The sequence below is a fragment of the Gouania willdenowi genome, chromosome 22 (genome assembly GCF_900634775.1).
Source record: "Gouania willdenowi chromosome 22, fGouWil2.1, whole genome shotgun sequence".
Classification (NCBI taxonomy): Eukaryota; Metazoa; Chordata; class Actinopteri; order Blenniiformes; family Gobiesocidae; genus Gouania; species Gouania willdenowi.
In genome coordinates this window covers 15,328,362-15,344,688 of record NC_041065.1, presented here as the reverse complement: position 1 = coordinate 15,344,688, position 16,327 = coordinate 15,328,362, and the positions used below count along the sequence as shown (strand labels likewise).

General features: G+C 39.4%; 1 protein-coding gene across 2 annotated transcripts in view; it reads left to right on the top strand.

The window, feature by feature from the left end:
• The window catches only part of akap6 (A kinase (PRKA) anchor protein 6), a 115,777-nt gene that overhangs the window by 51,332 nt on the left and 48,118 nt on the right, over nucleotides 1–16,327 (top strand). For both annotated transcript variants that reach the window (XM_028438918.1, XM_028438917.1), the window contains exons 14-15: nucleotides 9,373–9,494; nucleotides 12,079–12,199. In XM_028438918.1, the coding sequence (XP_028294719.1) occupies nucleotides 9,373–9,494; nucleotides 12,079–12,199 (243 nt within the window). The remainder of the gene's footprint in view (nucleotides 1–9,372; nucleotides 9,495–12,078; nucleotides 12,200–16,327) is intronic.

The window sequence follows — 16,327 nt, the reverse complement described above, 5'->3', positions numbered from 1 at the left end:
ATACTCGGGCCGACCTCAGCATACTCAAAAGCGTCGTTTTCTTGACTATACCTTGTAACAGCAAAATACACTATAGTAGATAAATAAGTTGTTATTCTCCAGAAGGTTTAAAAATGTGTTTCTCTCTTCATACCAAAGACTTAAGAAAAATCAGAAGTCCACAGCAATTATGCAATTCAACAAAAGATTATTATGCATTGTAACAACCTGTCCTTGACAAATCTCATTTATAACTTCTTAAAATTTCTCAATCATTGAAACAATATGAGAAACATTGCCTCCTAGAAATTAAAACTTTCACAAAAAAAAACTTAAGGCTTACAGAACATTTAAAAGATCCTCATTCCTAAGTGTACTGTATATACACTTCAGTAAATAACTGCTGACTTTGTTTGTTGTTTGTGGAGGTGGCGAGGTGTTGAAGTGTAGACCAGATGATTGGAAACCGTGGAGAGCAGGGCTGTTTGCCCCTGAGTGGTGTCTGTAAGGCTGTGTGTGAGCTTCATGTCGTGATTATGTGTGCCTGTGGTTGTATTAACACATCTCAGCTTATAAGTGTGTGTGTACAGAAACATCATTGTGTGTATTACCGTCTGTCTCTGCGCACAGCGGTGTGGGCTGACTGAGTGGGCGTGTCTTACTGTTACAGCAGTAACGTCCATAATCAAGCGATTTTTTTAAATTTCCCTCCTAGTGGCAGGTCAGAAGAAAACAGGGGTTACTCTTTAATTGACCTTTTCTCTGAACCTCCATGGAGGTTTTATGATCCAGAAAGGTCTTCCTGCTGACATTTTTCAATTCAATTCACCGGTATTTGGTCTCTTTTAATCCTTCTTCGACTTTAGTCCTCATTCTCTCTGCTGCGTGTCTGACAATTTTGTCAAAACAATGCAGCATCTTTAATGATTCCGTCATGTTTGAGTAAAATTAACGAGTTCACCGTGAATTTGTAAACTCTGCCGTGAAGGTCCGACCAATATGTCTGGGTAAAACTGGGTGCATGGTCACCGTACCCTCCATAAATTACTGTTTAGGTAAAAGATGAACAAAGCAACTTCACCTCTGTTTTTTTTAGTGTTAGGAATTAGTCCAAGCCCACTTTGTCCTCAACACTAAAACCCAGCATCAGCCGCTTCAATATCATTTTCCCCTCATTTTTGGCTAACGAGGCGCTGAATAGATGAGAATCTGCTGCAAGGAGAGGGTTAACTGTTCCTCAGACTTTTATTTTGCCCTCCGAGCGGTTCCCGTGTCGTCCTGCCAACCATAATAACTGGGGAAGAGGCCCCTCGGGGGCCGTGCAGCCGTATTGTGGCAGATGTCAACAGCTGTAAAGCATCTTGCTGTCAGAGCAATGGAGGTCGGCCTGCTTCGTACCTTCTTCCTGTCCTTTCTTCTGCTCATGTTGCAGGTTTTATTTCTTGTATCTAATGCACTTTGTCCTAACAAACCATGTTACCCCTGCTGAGACAACCAGAGGGTTTCACTTACACATCATGTTTGTCGGCCCTTCGCTATGATGTATTTTTTTAGCCTCTCTTGTTTCATCGTTTCTCATTCCATCATGTCTTTTCTGCTCTTGACTTGTCTTGGCTTTCTAGATCTTTTCTTATCTTAACCTGTCCTGTGTTGTCATGTCTTGTCTGCTCTTGTACTTTTTGTTTTCGTTTTTTATCCTATCTTGTTTGGTTTTGTCTGTTGTTGTCTTATCTTCTTCTTTCTTGTCCCATCTTTTATTTTCTTCTAATTTTTGTTTTCATATGATCTTTTCTTGTTTATGTCTCATTGTTTTCTTGCCTAGTATTTTTTTACATATCCTAGTTTGTATTGTCTTTTTAGAACTTGTCTCGTCTTATCTGGTCATATTTCTAACTGCCTTTTTGTATTTGTATTGTATTTTCTTTTCTTTCCTTGTTCTCGCTTAACTATGGAAGCGCAAAAGAATCATAATTAAATAAATAAAAACAACATTTTGAAATAAATACCATTTTCATAAGACAAATGTATAATATGGCCATTAAATTGTAAAATAGGGTCATATTATTATGAAATATGTTTGATTATTCTTTAATATCTAAATATTATTTTATTATAATTAAATATTTCATAAATATTATTTTAACAATGTCATACTTTTTAAAAATATTGACTTTTTATTTATTTTCCAAGATTTTATAAAATAAAAAAAAACTTTTTTATAAAGTCCAGTTTTATTTCATGATGTGCTTTTCCACAATGTCATTTTTCAGCAGAATGACATGGTCTGTCAGTCAAAGCACATAAGGCGGAGCCAGTTAAGTGATTGGCTGACACATCTCACAGCTCTTTTCTTGCTTTATTTATTTTTTTTAATTATTAATACTTTTATGCATGTTCCTTCCTATTTGTGTTCCTAAGCCTTGTTTATACCACTGTGTTGGTCAGAGAACGTCCATGACCAGTGTCCAGGAAAACTAATCGATCTTAGAGGATCAAGCAGAGATCCAACCCACTAGCTTTGACTGACAGACCAAGTCCTTCTGCTGAAAATCGACATCATGAAATAAAAAGGCCATTGTGGAAAAGGACATTATGGAATAAAAATTTACTTTATGAAGAACGTTTTTCATTTTACAAAATCTTGGAAAATAAAGAAAAAGTCATTTAAAAAAAAAGTATGACATTGTTAAAATAATCATTATCAAGCATTTAATTCTAATTAAATAATAATAAATAGATATTAAAGAATATTCAAAATGTTGTTTTTATTTAATTAATTATGAATCTTTTGGGCTTTCATACTTAATGTGTCTTAGAGTTTTAGATTGTTTTTTGTCTTATCCTTTCTTGTCCTGCCCTTTTCAGTCTGTCTTCTGCTTTTTGATTGCATACTATCTTAGCCTGTCTTTTGTGTCTCTAATTCTTTTTGGTCTAATCATGTCTTTTTAGATCTGGTTTTGTCTTCTTTGTCTTGTCAATTCTTGCTAATGCTTTCTTATTGCCTCATCTTGTTCCTTCTGATCTTGTTCTTGTCTGGTCTGTGGATAGTGACTCCCTTTTTTAGTGTTTAGTCTTCCTTCCTTCCTTCCTTCTTTTACCCTCCAGTATTTGGAGCTCTCCTGCTTCTCCTAGTTTTGATTTATGATACTTGTTTGTGATAGGAAATAGGTGGAAGTCCGTCCTTGAACGAAGCCTGAGCGGGAGACGGATGAGGAGTAGGTGCACAATGACCGGAATAAATAGAGGAGGAGAGAGAAACCTCTCAGTTCGAAAACGTTGTTGAGAATGGAGCAGATTGAACTTATTAAACCATTATCACCTGTAATTTGACCTCGTCCACTACAAACCTGGACCAGGAGTCTCATAGTCCGGTATAAAGTACTAGAAAGCTATGGTAGAGTAGTCACCAGAGTGTTACTTCAGCAAAAGTCTAATGTCGTGGTTATGTATGTATAAAAAAAAAGGAATACAGAGGTAAACAGTTTCCTGCTTGTTATTAACAAAAACTGTGACTTTCTTGGGTCACTGTTGTGTAACTGTTACATTAACTGGCTCATATAACACTGCGGTGGTGGCAAGGGGGGATTCGGTGGCTGTGTTGTGCTTTGTGTCCGTGCCTCCCACACTGCATTAACTAAGTTCAGGGGGAAAGTTCTAATAAACTGCCACCGGGTTGATGGACTCGAAAGGGGCGGCCATTGATGTGGCCAATAATATTCTGGGGATGGCCCTTTAACAAATATAACTGAAGCAAAACACACACTCACTTTGTGTGTGTGTGTGTGTGTTACTCACTCACTGGCAGCTGGATTAAAACATTAATTATGTTTTAAATGATATTTTAATTGAATATGGATGCAGGCCCAAATGGACAAGCACCAAAACATCAAACAGTTATTTAACACTGAAGAACTTAAAGAAAGTTTTTTGTGTGTGAACTACACATCGCTATGGTTTCCACAAACTTCAGATTTAAACTGACATTGTTCTAGACGTTCTGTCTTGAGATACCCACACTTGGTCATGTCTTCGTCATCTTTTCTTGGCTTCGTTCCCACTTTTGGGCAGGGCTTAGTTGCTAGGGGTTCAGGTTTTCTGTTTTCCGTAGTAAACTCTCTGCCTTTGTCAGCTTCGGGGTGTGAAGTTACCATGTTTTGCATCTGCATACATGTCCACCTATCTAGTTTACTTGTATTGAGGGCATTTCCAGTGAGGATAAAAAATCTAAATACTACTGTGCTTTAAACTGGTGATGCAGTGCTCAATTGTTACAGTAGAAAAACATAAGGAGGTAGGAGGTGTTCTTCCCATGATAAGGGAGGATTCTTAGCCCTGGTAAATCTCACCAGGATTCATTTCAAAATCCAAAATGGGCAAAATCCTAACCTATTATAAAAGTGGACAAAATTCTCAATTTTTTGATGTCAACCCGTAACCATAAATAAAACTAGAACCTCTTTGGATTTTGTTCTTTGCAATTTTGCCTATAGTAATTAGATTTTTCCATGGGGATTTTGCTTGTTGTGTTTTTGTTAGATGGGATTTACTCTTTTAGGTTTTTGCCAAGGGGGATTTCATACGCTGGGATTTGGTCCGTGGGGATTTTGTTCGCTTTAATTTTGTCCGTTGGGAATTTGTTCACTGAGATTTGGTCCGCTGCCTATTGGGATTTTGTCATGTCACTAAAATTTACACCCATGGTTCTAGCATTTAAAACACAGCTAGTCATGGGGGAATGTTGCTGTGGTGTGAATGGACCTCTTGTCAGCTTCACATGTAGTTTTCACATCTGTGGAAACCCAAAAACCTTTTCCCGTATTCACAAAGCATCCTAAGGCTAAAAGTAGCTCTTAGTGATGTCACTCTTAGAAAAATCTTAGAATTCATTGAATTTTACAATTTTTCTTAGAATTTTTCCTTGTTAGGTTAAAAGTAATTCCCAAAGCATCTTAGACCCAAGAGAGCTCCTAAGAAAAACTGTTAGGAAAAGTGAGGAGGACTTTTAAGAAGCCTAAAAGTGTCTTAAACAGACAGAAACAGAGAGTGACAGTGATTTAATAAGATGCTACCAGCTTATTATTATTATTATTATTATTGTTTCTGTTTTGTTGTGGTTTTTTCACACCATCCACCATGTTGTATTGTTTTAAATTCTAACTGGCAAAAAAACTATTCTGATCCTGACTTTTCTCACACAGTGTAACATAATAGCAGCCTTGTATTACTGCGTGATTTTTTTGCTCCCTTGCTTGTATGCTGTAATCTCCGCCCTCGCTTTGATTGCAGCAGGTAACAGCGCTTCACACTGGTATCTTGTGCACACAGAGGGACGACGCATTGATTAGCAGGGCCAGCAATCACAGTAATCACTGACAGCTGTGTCTGCATCAACCATTAATATCAATTACATTAAGCTGTGAAATTACCATCGTGGACAGTTGACAACAATAAGTAAATGAATATAATAATCGGCACATGAATGAGGTTCAAACATTTTAAGCTATGTACAAATTAATTTTGCTGAATTAAATTAATTTCATGATTTTACATTTCTTAATACAGTCCAAGTATGATCAGTTGATTTTATTCTCCATTCATTACTAGGAGCACAGAGCATATTTTTCCTTTCTCTAACAACCAATCACAGCTGTTAACAGACTGCATCATACCCAGCAACAGGGTCAACCACACCTCCTCACTAAGATAAAAATGTCTGTCAACAGAGTTGCTCTCAGAAACTTCCAGAATCCCTTTTAAGCTAAGATTCCTTGCTAGGAATTTTAAGGCTAAGTTTGGAGCTCTCTGATGGGACTCTGAGAAGCTTCCTGATTATGGGCACTGGACTTTTAGATACACTTTATTCTTGCCTTTGGGTTGGTTCCCTCAGGTTCCTTCTGTGATCTGACCCAAACCAACAGAATCCCTTTGTGAGAACAATGCTCTTGTTTCCTCGGCCGTGGTCTCTGTGTGTCGCTGGAGTTTAAAGGACGACAGAGGAAGAATGGAGGAGATGATGGAGGCGATCGATATTTGCAGCGGTCTAATTAAAGCTCTCATTGGAATAAATCCATGTAATTATCAGTCAATGAAACACAAGGTCACTGCACCTGACGAGGACCGAGCGTCACAGAAATGAGAAATAATCTGTAGTGCCACAACATTATGACCACTGACCTTCCTCTGTCTACTCCTTCAAAATAAAAGCTAGTTTGCTAGTTTAGCAAATGGAGAGACGTCAAATCTTGTCTATTAGTTTCACGTTACACCTAAACCTGAAATATCAGTATGTTAGTTAATTGTGTCCATAAGTCACATGAAACAAATGTCCTCATAAGTGCATTAGAATCTGGCTTCTCCAAAATATTGTGTGCGTGTGTGTGTGTGTGTGTGTGTGTGTGTGTGTGTGTTAGAGACACCTGACTGTGGTTGGAGATGAAGACATTTGGAGGGTTCAGGTGCTACAGTGGCGTGTGCTAATATTGCTAATTAACAACTATCCTAATTAACACGGCACCTAATGAGGAAATAATGACCTGGCTTGTAAGATAGTCTGAGAGTAATGAGAGAATGAGAGATGACAGACGAGAGAACAGAGGGCGTCGAAGCGGAGAGCAGAGCATTGTGGGAACTCCAGGCTTAACCTACCTCTCAATGGCTTTATTGGAACAAAAGGTCTTTGAACTTTGGTTGTTGATCACAGGTTATTGTTGCTGCTTCTTCTGGTTTTCATCAGTTCAGAAAGTCCAGTCTGGTCCAGTTTAGTGTTTTATCCCAGATGAGTCCGGTTGAAGGTTCAAGTCCAGCCTGGTCTGGAAGTTCATAAAGTTGTTACTTTGAAGAAGAGCTTTTTTATGTATGACGACAAGAAAAGGTCAGAGGAGAGTTGGGAGTTTGTTGTTTTAGCTTTAGATGGTCTCAGTAGAAGCATCTGGAGACCAGACACAAATTGACTTAAAGCTTTCATACTTGTGAAGAACCAAAAACTTTGTTCTTACTTAACTTAACCACACTGTTGGCCCAGGGGTGGGAGAATAACAACACAAACCACGCCTCCATTAGATTTTTGTTAGTAAATGATCTGTTCAGTTTACAGATGAGACAAATCGTTTTTACGTAGTGCTGATTAATCCTGTTTACAGAGCTAATGCTAATGCAGATGCTAATGCAGCCCTATTTATGATTGATCCGTTTGTGGGTTTTGATCTTGTATTTGTTTTACTGAATCACATCAAAGAGCCAAACGTGAGGTTTCACATGCTGCAGTGCTTTTACATCGTCAGGCTGCAGCAACAGTGATTGGCAGTCATAGCCCCGGGATACACACACACACACACACACACACACACACACACACACACACACACACACACACACACACACACACACACACACACACACACACACACACACACAGAGAGAGAGAGAGAGAAACAGACACAGAAGAACACACACACACACTGAGACTTAAACATGCGCGCACACAGACACAGAAGAAAACACACACACACAAGCAGAGATATGCTCTAGTGGGAGTTTCAACCAATGCTGAATAAATTTGTTCTGACATGTAAACAAAAAGCCTCAAAATGCCTCGATTCAGTGCATGACAGAAACACACACGCACGCACACACACACATACTCACGTACACGCAAAAAAAGATCTAATGTGTGTGTGTGTCAGGGGAAGGTCTATATATTCATCAAATGAGATGGATTCCCATTGATTTCAGTGTCTTTGTGCAGCAATGAGACTGGTAATATCACACATGCACACACACACACACACACACAATTTGTAATTCTTTTTTGTTTTTATCTTTAATTTCTTTACGATTAGGCACACAGGGGTTTTCGTTGTTTTTCACGATGAAAAGCACAAGCTTTTGTCAGTGGAATATTTGTGGATAAAAGCACTCATACAGAGATCAGCTTAGCTCTTAGCGTATCACTTCAACTGGTGATCATCGTAAGCATGTGTCAGGAGAAGAAAGGCATTAATGCTGACACTCAGTGTTTAAATTTTTCTGAAGGTCATCTTAATGTCATGCATAGTAGCTATATTTTGTCACCATCTGTTGTTATTATCAGCTTTGCTGTCACAAGATAACACGATCACTAAGTGATGTGTAACCCCTAACTGACACAAACACTCAATGTCTCTGAAACCAGTCACTTTGTAACAGGGTCACTACCCGAACCGTAACACCAGCTGGTACAGAAAGCATTGTGCACCAACTACCAAGACAAATTCCTTGTACTGTCCTTAAAACTGTACATGGCCATTAAAAACATTTCTGATTTCTGATTCTGATTCTGAAAAGACAACATGATTACAGGTCAAACTCTGACACCAAAAGTAGGAGTGCTTAGTGTATCAAAGTGACAGTCACAAGATAACATGATCACCAGTCAAACTATAAAATATGCTCGTCTGATGGCATTTTGATCAAAGGTCAGCATCTTCCTCCTAAAGTTGCAGGAGAAGGAAAAAGGGACACATTAAAACTGTTTCAGGATGTCCTTTTGATGAACGTGTGCCTCAGATCACGCCATTCGCTCAGCGCGCTCACACATTGATTGTCCCATGGAAGAAACAGTAAAAGACACACTGAAGCTGTTTTTGTTCTTGATGTGTGAGAGAACAAAGAAGCTTATACTTCCCGATCACCTGTCACACACACTGTTGTTGTTGTTATTATTGTTGTGTTGATGTTGCTGCTGATTGTGTATTGCTGGTTTATTTATTAGTTTGCTGATTGAGCCGCTCCACATCGCACGGATTGGATGACCTTTGCAGATCCTCCCGCTGAGGCTGCTAAGTAGATCGGACGCAGAACGCCACGTCTCAACACTTTATTCAGATTGTTCCTGAATGAGGAGAAACTAGCGGTCATACGTGTGAATGTGTGTGTGCGTGCATGTATTTGTACACCCTCGCTCAGCCTTTATTGGTTCAATTGAAGCCTCATCTCCATATGGTTTGAATGCAATTACATCTGCGCAGCGCACTGAGTGCCTCTATATGATTGTGTGAGTGTGTCGAGTATGTTTCTAGTGGCTCGTTGGCCGCTTGCTGGGCTTTAAAGGACACGTCCGTCAAAGCCAGTCTCGTTCATCTGCAATAAATGGCTGAAGATGATCGCACACACACACACACACAAACATACACATACACTTACTAACACAGACTCAGCTGTCTTCCAGAGGACGATAAAGTCATTGTATCATGTTTGTTTTTTATTCTGCTTTTCATAAAGTTGAAGCTTTTTTCAGATTACTGACCAAACACATCTAGAGTGCCATATTTTTCACTGTATTTGATTCCATAAAAATGTAGTCTTAGTTTTAGTCATCAGAATCCGGTATTTAGAAAAGTTCTTCTTGCCTTCCAGGTGGAGCTGTTGTCCGGACAGTGTGAGAGCCAGCGAGCTGCTTTGGAGCAGATGTCCATCAAACTGAACGACCTGCAGTATCCATCACCCACCAGCAGCACGCAGCTGCTCAGAAACAACAGGTGAACAAACGCAGCGTCAACACGTTTGCAGACGATCCTCTCGTCTATAGCAGAAAACACACAAAACAAGAAAGCAACAAAACAGAAAACTACAACGAAAAACTCCAAAACAACTCCAACAGCACACAGAACAAACAAATAACAGAACGCACAATATGATTGTGAAGTATTAGAAAGGAGGAAGCAGTGAAGTAAACTCTGTGTTTTGAGGTTAAACAGGGTGACAACAACACAATGTTTGACACGTTCAGCAGCAAAAAACAGAAAGAGGGAGAAGAAAGAGACCGTGTCATAAAGAGCGACACACATTAAAACACACAAATACACACATTGAAACCGAAATGCACACATTAGCCTCGCTTGTTAGCAGCAGTAATCTGTGCTGCCCAGGCCTTCGTCTGTCACTTTATCACTGAGAGGCAGGAAAGACACACATACACACACACACACACACACACACACACAAACTTCATTTGTTTGTGTTTTTTTCATCCTTTGTGGCCATCACCCTTCACAAAATATTTCAGTGATACACGCTAGATTCATGTTGGCTGCTACTGTGTGAGTCTGTGCATTTGCACGTGTGTGCTTGTCCTTGTGTGTTTGTGCCTGTTTATCTGAGTGTGTGTGTACACTTGTGTTTTTAAACTAATGTTTTTAACCTTGTTTAATGTCGTACTCCGCTTGGTCACATGATGTGTCCTCCAGTAGAATCCATTGAGTTGTTTTCTCTTGTGACTGATTGTCATACCCACTCGCTCGCTGACGGAGAGAAACTCAACACGTCAAACGTTTCCCGCACGTCCATCGTTCCTCGCACTCATCGGTTCTGCTTCTCTTCACTGAGCTGTTGTTCTACAGTTTATTTCATGTCTGAAACAAACTCCGCCTCCTGAAACAGAGTGATCCTTCGCACTCGCTCTAAAATCTATTAGCGGTCGGATTCTGTGACCAACAAGGGGGCAACATTTTACCACATCAGTGTGTACATAGTCATATTTATTAATAATATTTAGTCACATACAAATTCATTGTGTGCCCGTTGGCTTCACATGTCGTCAAAATCTAAAAAATCTGTGTCACTGCACCGTGGTCCTATAAAGTCACATAAATCTGACAATGTTCTCACAAGTAGCAATAAAATCAGGCTTAACAAAATATCACCATAGCTGAACTCTTGTCATCGGTACCTGCTTATCCTTTACAGCAGTAGTTCTCAACATTTTTTGGCTTAAGTACCTCCTTTCTTTTATTTCTGAATCCAATCCCACCCTTTGTCAGACTACAACATTTTGCTCAGGATACTATAAAAAACATTTCCATAATGATGGAATTATAAAGTGATAACACACCTTATAAAGAATCCAATTGTGTAAATAAGTAGAATGAAACTGTATTTAGTGGCTCCTAAACAGATTTATTTCTGTAGTTTTTATCATTTCTGATCATCTCCCACCTGGTGTGGTACCAAGACTCTTCTAATGAAGACCATTTCAATCATCATTATTCTGATTATCATTTTAAATTAAAAATAAACATTATAAAACCCCACATTTTTTATGCTTTCTGTTTTCTCTCTCTCTCTCTCTCTCTCTCTCTCTCTCTCGCTCTCAACTAACCCCTGTAGTGCCATCACATTCCCCCATTTGAGAAACACTGCTTACAGGGTCACAGGGGATCCTTGAGCATTTCCCAGCAGACATTGGGCGTCCTATCTATCGCAGGGACCTGCAGGATTTGAACCCACGATCTCTGCACTGAGAGGCAGCAATGCTCAGTGTGTGTTACAGAGTTACTTACCTCAGCTGAAATCTGAACAGATAAATGTGCGTGCGTGTGAGACAGAGCTGTCAAACAGTTGTCGGCGGCGATTCAGAGGATTCAAAACAATTTCACCGCTAATGTTGGGAAACATGTCGGCGTTTCCCACTGAGGCTGGAAAACTAGCGAATGTATAAATAATACACACGCACGTACGCACGTGCACAAACACACACACACACACTGGCCCTGACAAAACTGCTGAAAGGAACGCGTGTCGGAGCTGCTGCAGTATAAATATTTGATGCGACTGTGAGGAGGAAGGAATAATGTGGGAATAAAGAGCTCTATTATATCCATTTTCTACAATCTCTGATCCAATCAGGGTCAGGGGGAGGAGCCTAGCCCACCTGTTTAAGTTAGAAAGCATAACCACCATAGATAAGTGTGCACGAGTGGAAGACACTCATGTAATGGACATTGAGTATAGAATGGGAAAGTAATGAAATAAAAAAGAAGAAGACGGGTGTGCACTAACAGACTAACATAAAAGAGAGGTTTTTTAAATTTTCAATAATTTGCTAAAAACATCAAACAAAATTTTGATTAAATATTTTCATTATTTAATTATTTTATTTTAGTGTTTAGTATTTTATTGTTGTTATTTCTGCATAACTGTATTATTATTTGAGGTTTTTATTATTATTAACAAACAACCCTCTGAATGGTATAACACACACATAAGCACAAAATAAAAGCTAAACAAACATCACTGATGTGTATAACGACAGAGGATGTAATAGTTTATCCTACTTCTTCACAGTTTACAAGAATATGAGGCCGAGTACCAGGAGCTCTACAATTGGCTGATGGACATGGACGCCATGGTAACGGACAGCCATCAGCTTATGATGTCAGAGGAGCAAAGACGTCAGCTGTTCAAGGTAAGATTACTCTGTGAATTTGAGAAAAACCTGGACACAACTGAGCATGTGTCAAACTCAAGAACCGGGGGCCAAATTCGGCCTTTTAGAGCATCCAAAAATGTTGTCAGTTCCTTCAAATCCAATGAAATCTAATTTTTTCTAAAATCCTGCAATTTCTTTCAAAATTTGTTACAAAAAATGTAAACAAAAATTTTGAAGTGAATGTCTTTCAGGGACTGATATCTATCATTTATTGTTTGGATATTGGTGGTGACTTATGTACTCTATACATAAGTTTTGCGTGGAAGTGAAAATGTTTTTTTTTTCTTGCCCAAAACCTGTGGCTAACCAGTGTCAACATTTTGTTTGTTTTCTATAATGTGTCAAACGGCTCCATCAGCCGACAAACAGGCTGATTTGAGTGAGTGGGCGTGTCTATAGACAGGACACTGACGTCCTCCTCCCCGCACGGTGACGTAGGGCCAGAGGACGGCCCACCCTCATCCCACCCACTTTGTAGCCGAGCTAATGCTGCTTTCTAAACACCGCCGATACATAGACTGTAGAAAATACATACATAGCACTGCTCGAAGGATGCTGAAATGCTCACCTTCGGGGGCGTGTTTGTTTACATGTCAATCACGGCAGAGAGCTTCCTGGAGGTGCGGCTTCTCCAGCTCAGTGTCAAATTTGTCATCAAAGTGTGGGAACGCGTCATCAAATTGGAGCGAGGTGTTTGTGCTCACCCTGCAGTAAGAAAGTAGCAAATCACCCTCTAACTAATGATTGAGGGAATCAATGAAAAAAAACACTTTGGCATGTGTATGAAGCCCAAATAACACTTTTATGATATTTAAAGCACAGAAAAGTTGACTTAGCTTAACATGGGCCCTTTAAATACAGGAGGAGAATAGCATGCAGCCAAAAAGAGACTCACCAGGTAGCCTTGTAGCATTTTCTACGCCCCCAAAAAACAACACAAAACTACAGAAAATGCAAGGTAAAAAAAACAAACAACCCGTTTTATAATTTTTTTTTTGGTCAAACCAGCATTGTCTATCATACTTGTAATTCTCTGTAATACTACAATGATGTGACTAAATCAGGCTTTTGTGCAAAGAGGTTTTTGGACTAACAGGATATATTCTTACCTATTTCCTGGATGTTTCAGAGACTTTGGGGATGAGTGCGTAACTCTGAGCTTGTTGTGTCGCTCCCTCTTCTGAAACTTTATGTTTTCCTGCAAGATCATTTATTTATGTGCGATGAGCCTCACCTGGCCTGCCCGTTATGGATCGGTGTAAAGATGAACTTAATTCCTCCACAGGAGTCGAGCTTAAATATTCATTGGCGTATGAATATTCATGGCGGCGATGATGCGTGCATGAATTTTAGATGAGTGAGGAATCGCCGGCCATTCTCCTCCTTTCATTTCTTTTTTTTTTTTTTGATGTGTCAACTCTGCTGCTGAAATATTGATGTGGAGCTCGGCAGCGTCTCCTGCTCCATCCAAGGTCGCCTCCTTCTGTCTCCACCTCAGGAGCAATGGAACGGTCTCTTCTCTGCTCTGCAGCTGAACACAATCCTCACCTTCACAAGATTTACTCTCATTTTTCTTCCTACTAACATGTTTTACATTTTTGTTTAAATCTTAAAGTTTCATAAGGTTTAGGAGGAATGTCAAATGGATGCTGCACAGACTGTGGAGGAAAACCTTTGCAGCACATTTACCGTCTGTAGTGCATGGAACACTGATATTCATCTTCACCTGAAAAGATACTGTACACAACCTGGCAAACAACACAGTATACAGCATGACAGACAACACAGACACAAAATGACTAAAAAACAAAAAACCCAGAGGATGGATACTTTTTAAGGTTTTTTTTTATTATTGTTAATATTATTGATAATATGACAATGACTTGGCGAGAGTGGGATTTGAACCAACCCTTCGGTTATTGGACGATTATTGGTCGTCAATAGCCCTGAAAGATGTGGAGGACGTTTAATTTTTTTTTTTTTGTTTCAAAAATATCATTTGTTGCTGCACAAAATAGAACCAATTAAGCCATTGAGACAGTGGTTCTCAACTAATGGGTTGTGAAGCAAATTTCAGCAAGTCCTGAGCATTTTCCGCGTGATTGTCAGAGTGTCGAATGTGGGGTTTGAACCCAGAGACATTTTGTGGGTGTTTTTTCACTTTGTGAAAAACAACTAACACACAATTTAAAACCTAGCCCCGTTTCACGAGACAAGTTTAAAAAAAAAAATCAAGACTTTAACCTTAAACTCAGCTCAGTGTTGGGCATCAAGAGTTTAATCAGCTCGTTACTGTGTGTGTGCTTGTTTGTTTTTGTGGGTTTTTTCCCCCTCTATGTGACCAAACATCCTCGCTGTGATTCCTAAAGTCCTGGGGGGACTCGACTTGATCACCATGGCGACACGGGGCCTAAATAAAAGTGGTCCTTTGCTGGCAGTCCAAGGCTCTACTGTTCATTGTGGTGTGTTATTTGTGTGCATCGGCACACAGAGGAGTGTTTGTTTGTGCGGCGCTCCACTGAACTCTGAGCTGAAAGACTAAATAAAACAGTCTCTGAAATGTTATCAAAATCACGCTTCTCTTCCACATCTTTCAGGTTTCTCTCCGACAGTCTGTGCAGCGGCTGTTTTTTATTCCTGATATGGAAAGCTTGAAAATGAATCTTTGCGTTCCATGTATATCAGCCAGCTGATGTGCTGTCTTCCTCTTGGACCTGGAAGGAACGCCAGAGACCAGTCCTTCATGCTTGGATTAGCTTAGCACGTAGCCACACTGACTGAACAGGGTCAGAGTTCAAACGGGCAGATAATTATTTTCCGTTCATTGTTACTCATTTGATGATTTTTTGTTGTGGATTTCAGGAGTTTACATGAAGTGATGATAATTAATGAATATGTATAAAGTTTTGTTTTATCGTGACTGTGACTCACATATTTCCACATTAAAGTAAAATAAATGATTAAAAATTAATGCAAAGCAAAGCCTAGTAATAATTGAACAGAAACGTGGGAAATAATTTGTTTTACCTGCTGGAAAACTGCAACCTGCAGTGATTTTAGGGCTTGGAACCGGCACTCCTGCTGCTCTCAGAGGGAGGAAGGAGGGATGGGAGAGGAGTAGGAGGGGGAGATAAAGGGAGGCAGAATCTTTAATTAGAGACAGATGACTTTGCCACGCCTCAGAAGGCTGGAATTACACTGCGGGCTATGAGGCGAGGCTAATTTCACGTGTAATTGTCGCTGCAATCCTCGCTGTGCCGCCGACGCGCCGAAACGGTAGGAGAGACCAAAGGAAAGGAACCACCGCGGGAAGAAGGAGAGGAAAGTAATTTCTTGGCAGAGACGTCTCTGTAGCGCAAATATTTTCAGAGCAAGAAATAAAAGAGGATTAAATAAAAACGGTGAAAATTAACAAGTGAAGAAGAAACAGACACACGGGATAGAAGATGGAAGAATGAAGTCCGAGAGAAAAGTTTGGGAGGGAACCATGGTAATATGACAAATAATCTGAAGGTTTTCAGTCGACAAATGAAAAAGAAAAATATACATCTGCTTCCTTCAGGGTGCTAATAGACGATCACCGATCACATGATCAATTAAATATTATTTCTCACCACTGAGGACTATTTCACACATAATTAAATAAAGGTCCAAATGAAAAGATGAGAAGGTTTCAATAATTACTAACTCTCACACACACACGCCTAGTTATCGGTACTTACTTTGATTGTGACTTATTTACTTACTTAATTAGTTACCTATTTGCTTAGTTACTTAGATAATTACTTAGTTACTCGCTGACTTACTTAGTTATTAAGATACCTACTTAGTTACGTGTTTACTTGGATACATATTTAATTACTTGATATGTTACTTGGTTACTTATTTACCTACTCCCTATTTTAACATACTAACTATGCTACTTATTTACATAGTTACCTATCTACCTAGTTACTCACACTCGATCACTTACTTAGTTCTTTAGTTACTTTGGCAGTGTTTATTATTGCTGAGATTAGTAATCACATGATCAACAGTTTGAGTCATTAGTTAGTCCGGGAAGCAGAATTTCTCAGTGAACTATTGTAACAACATTGTTACCAC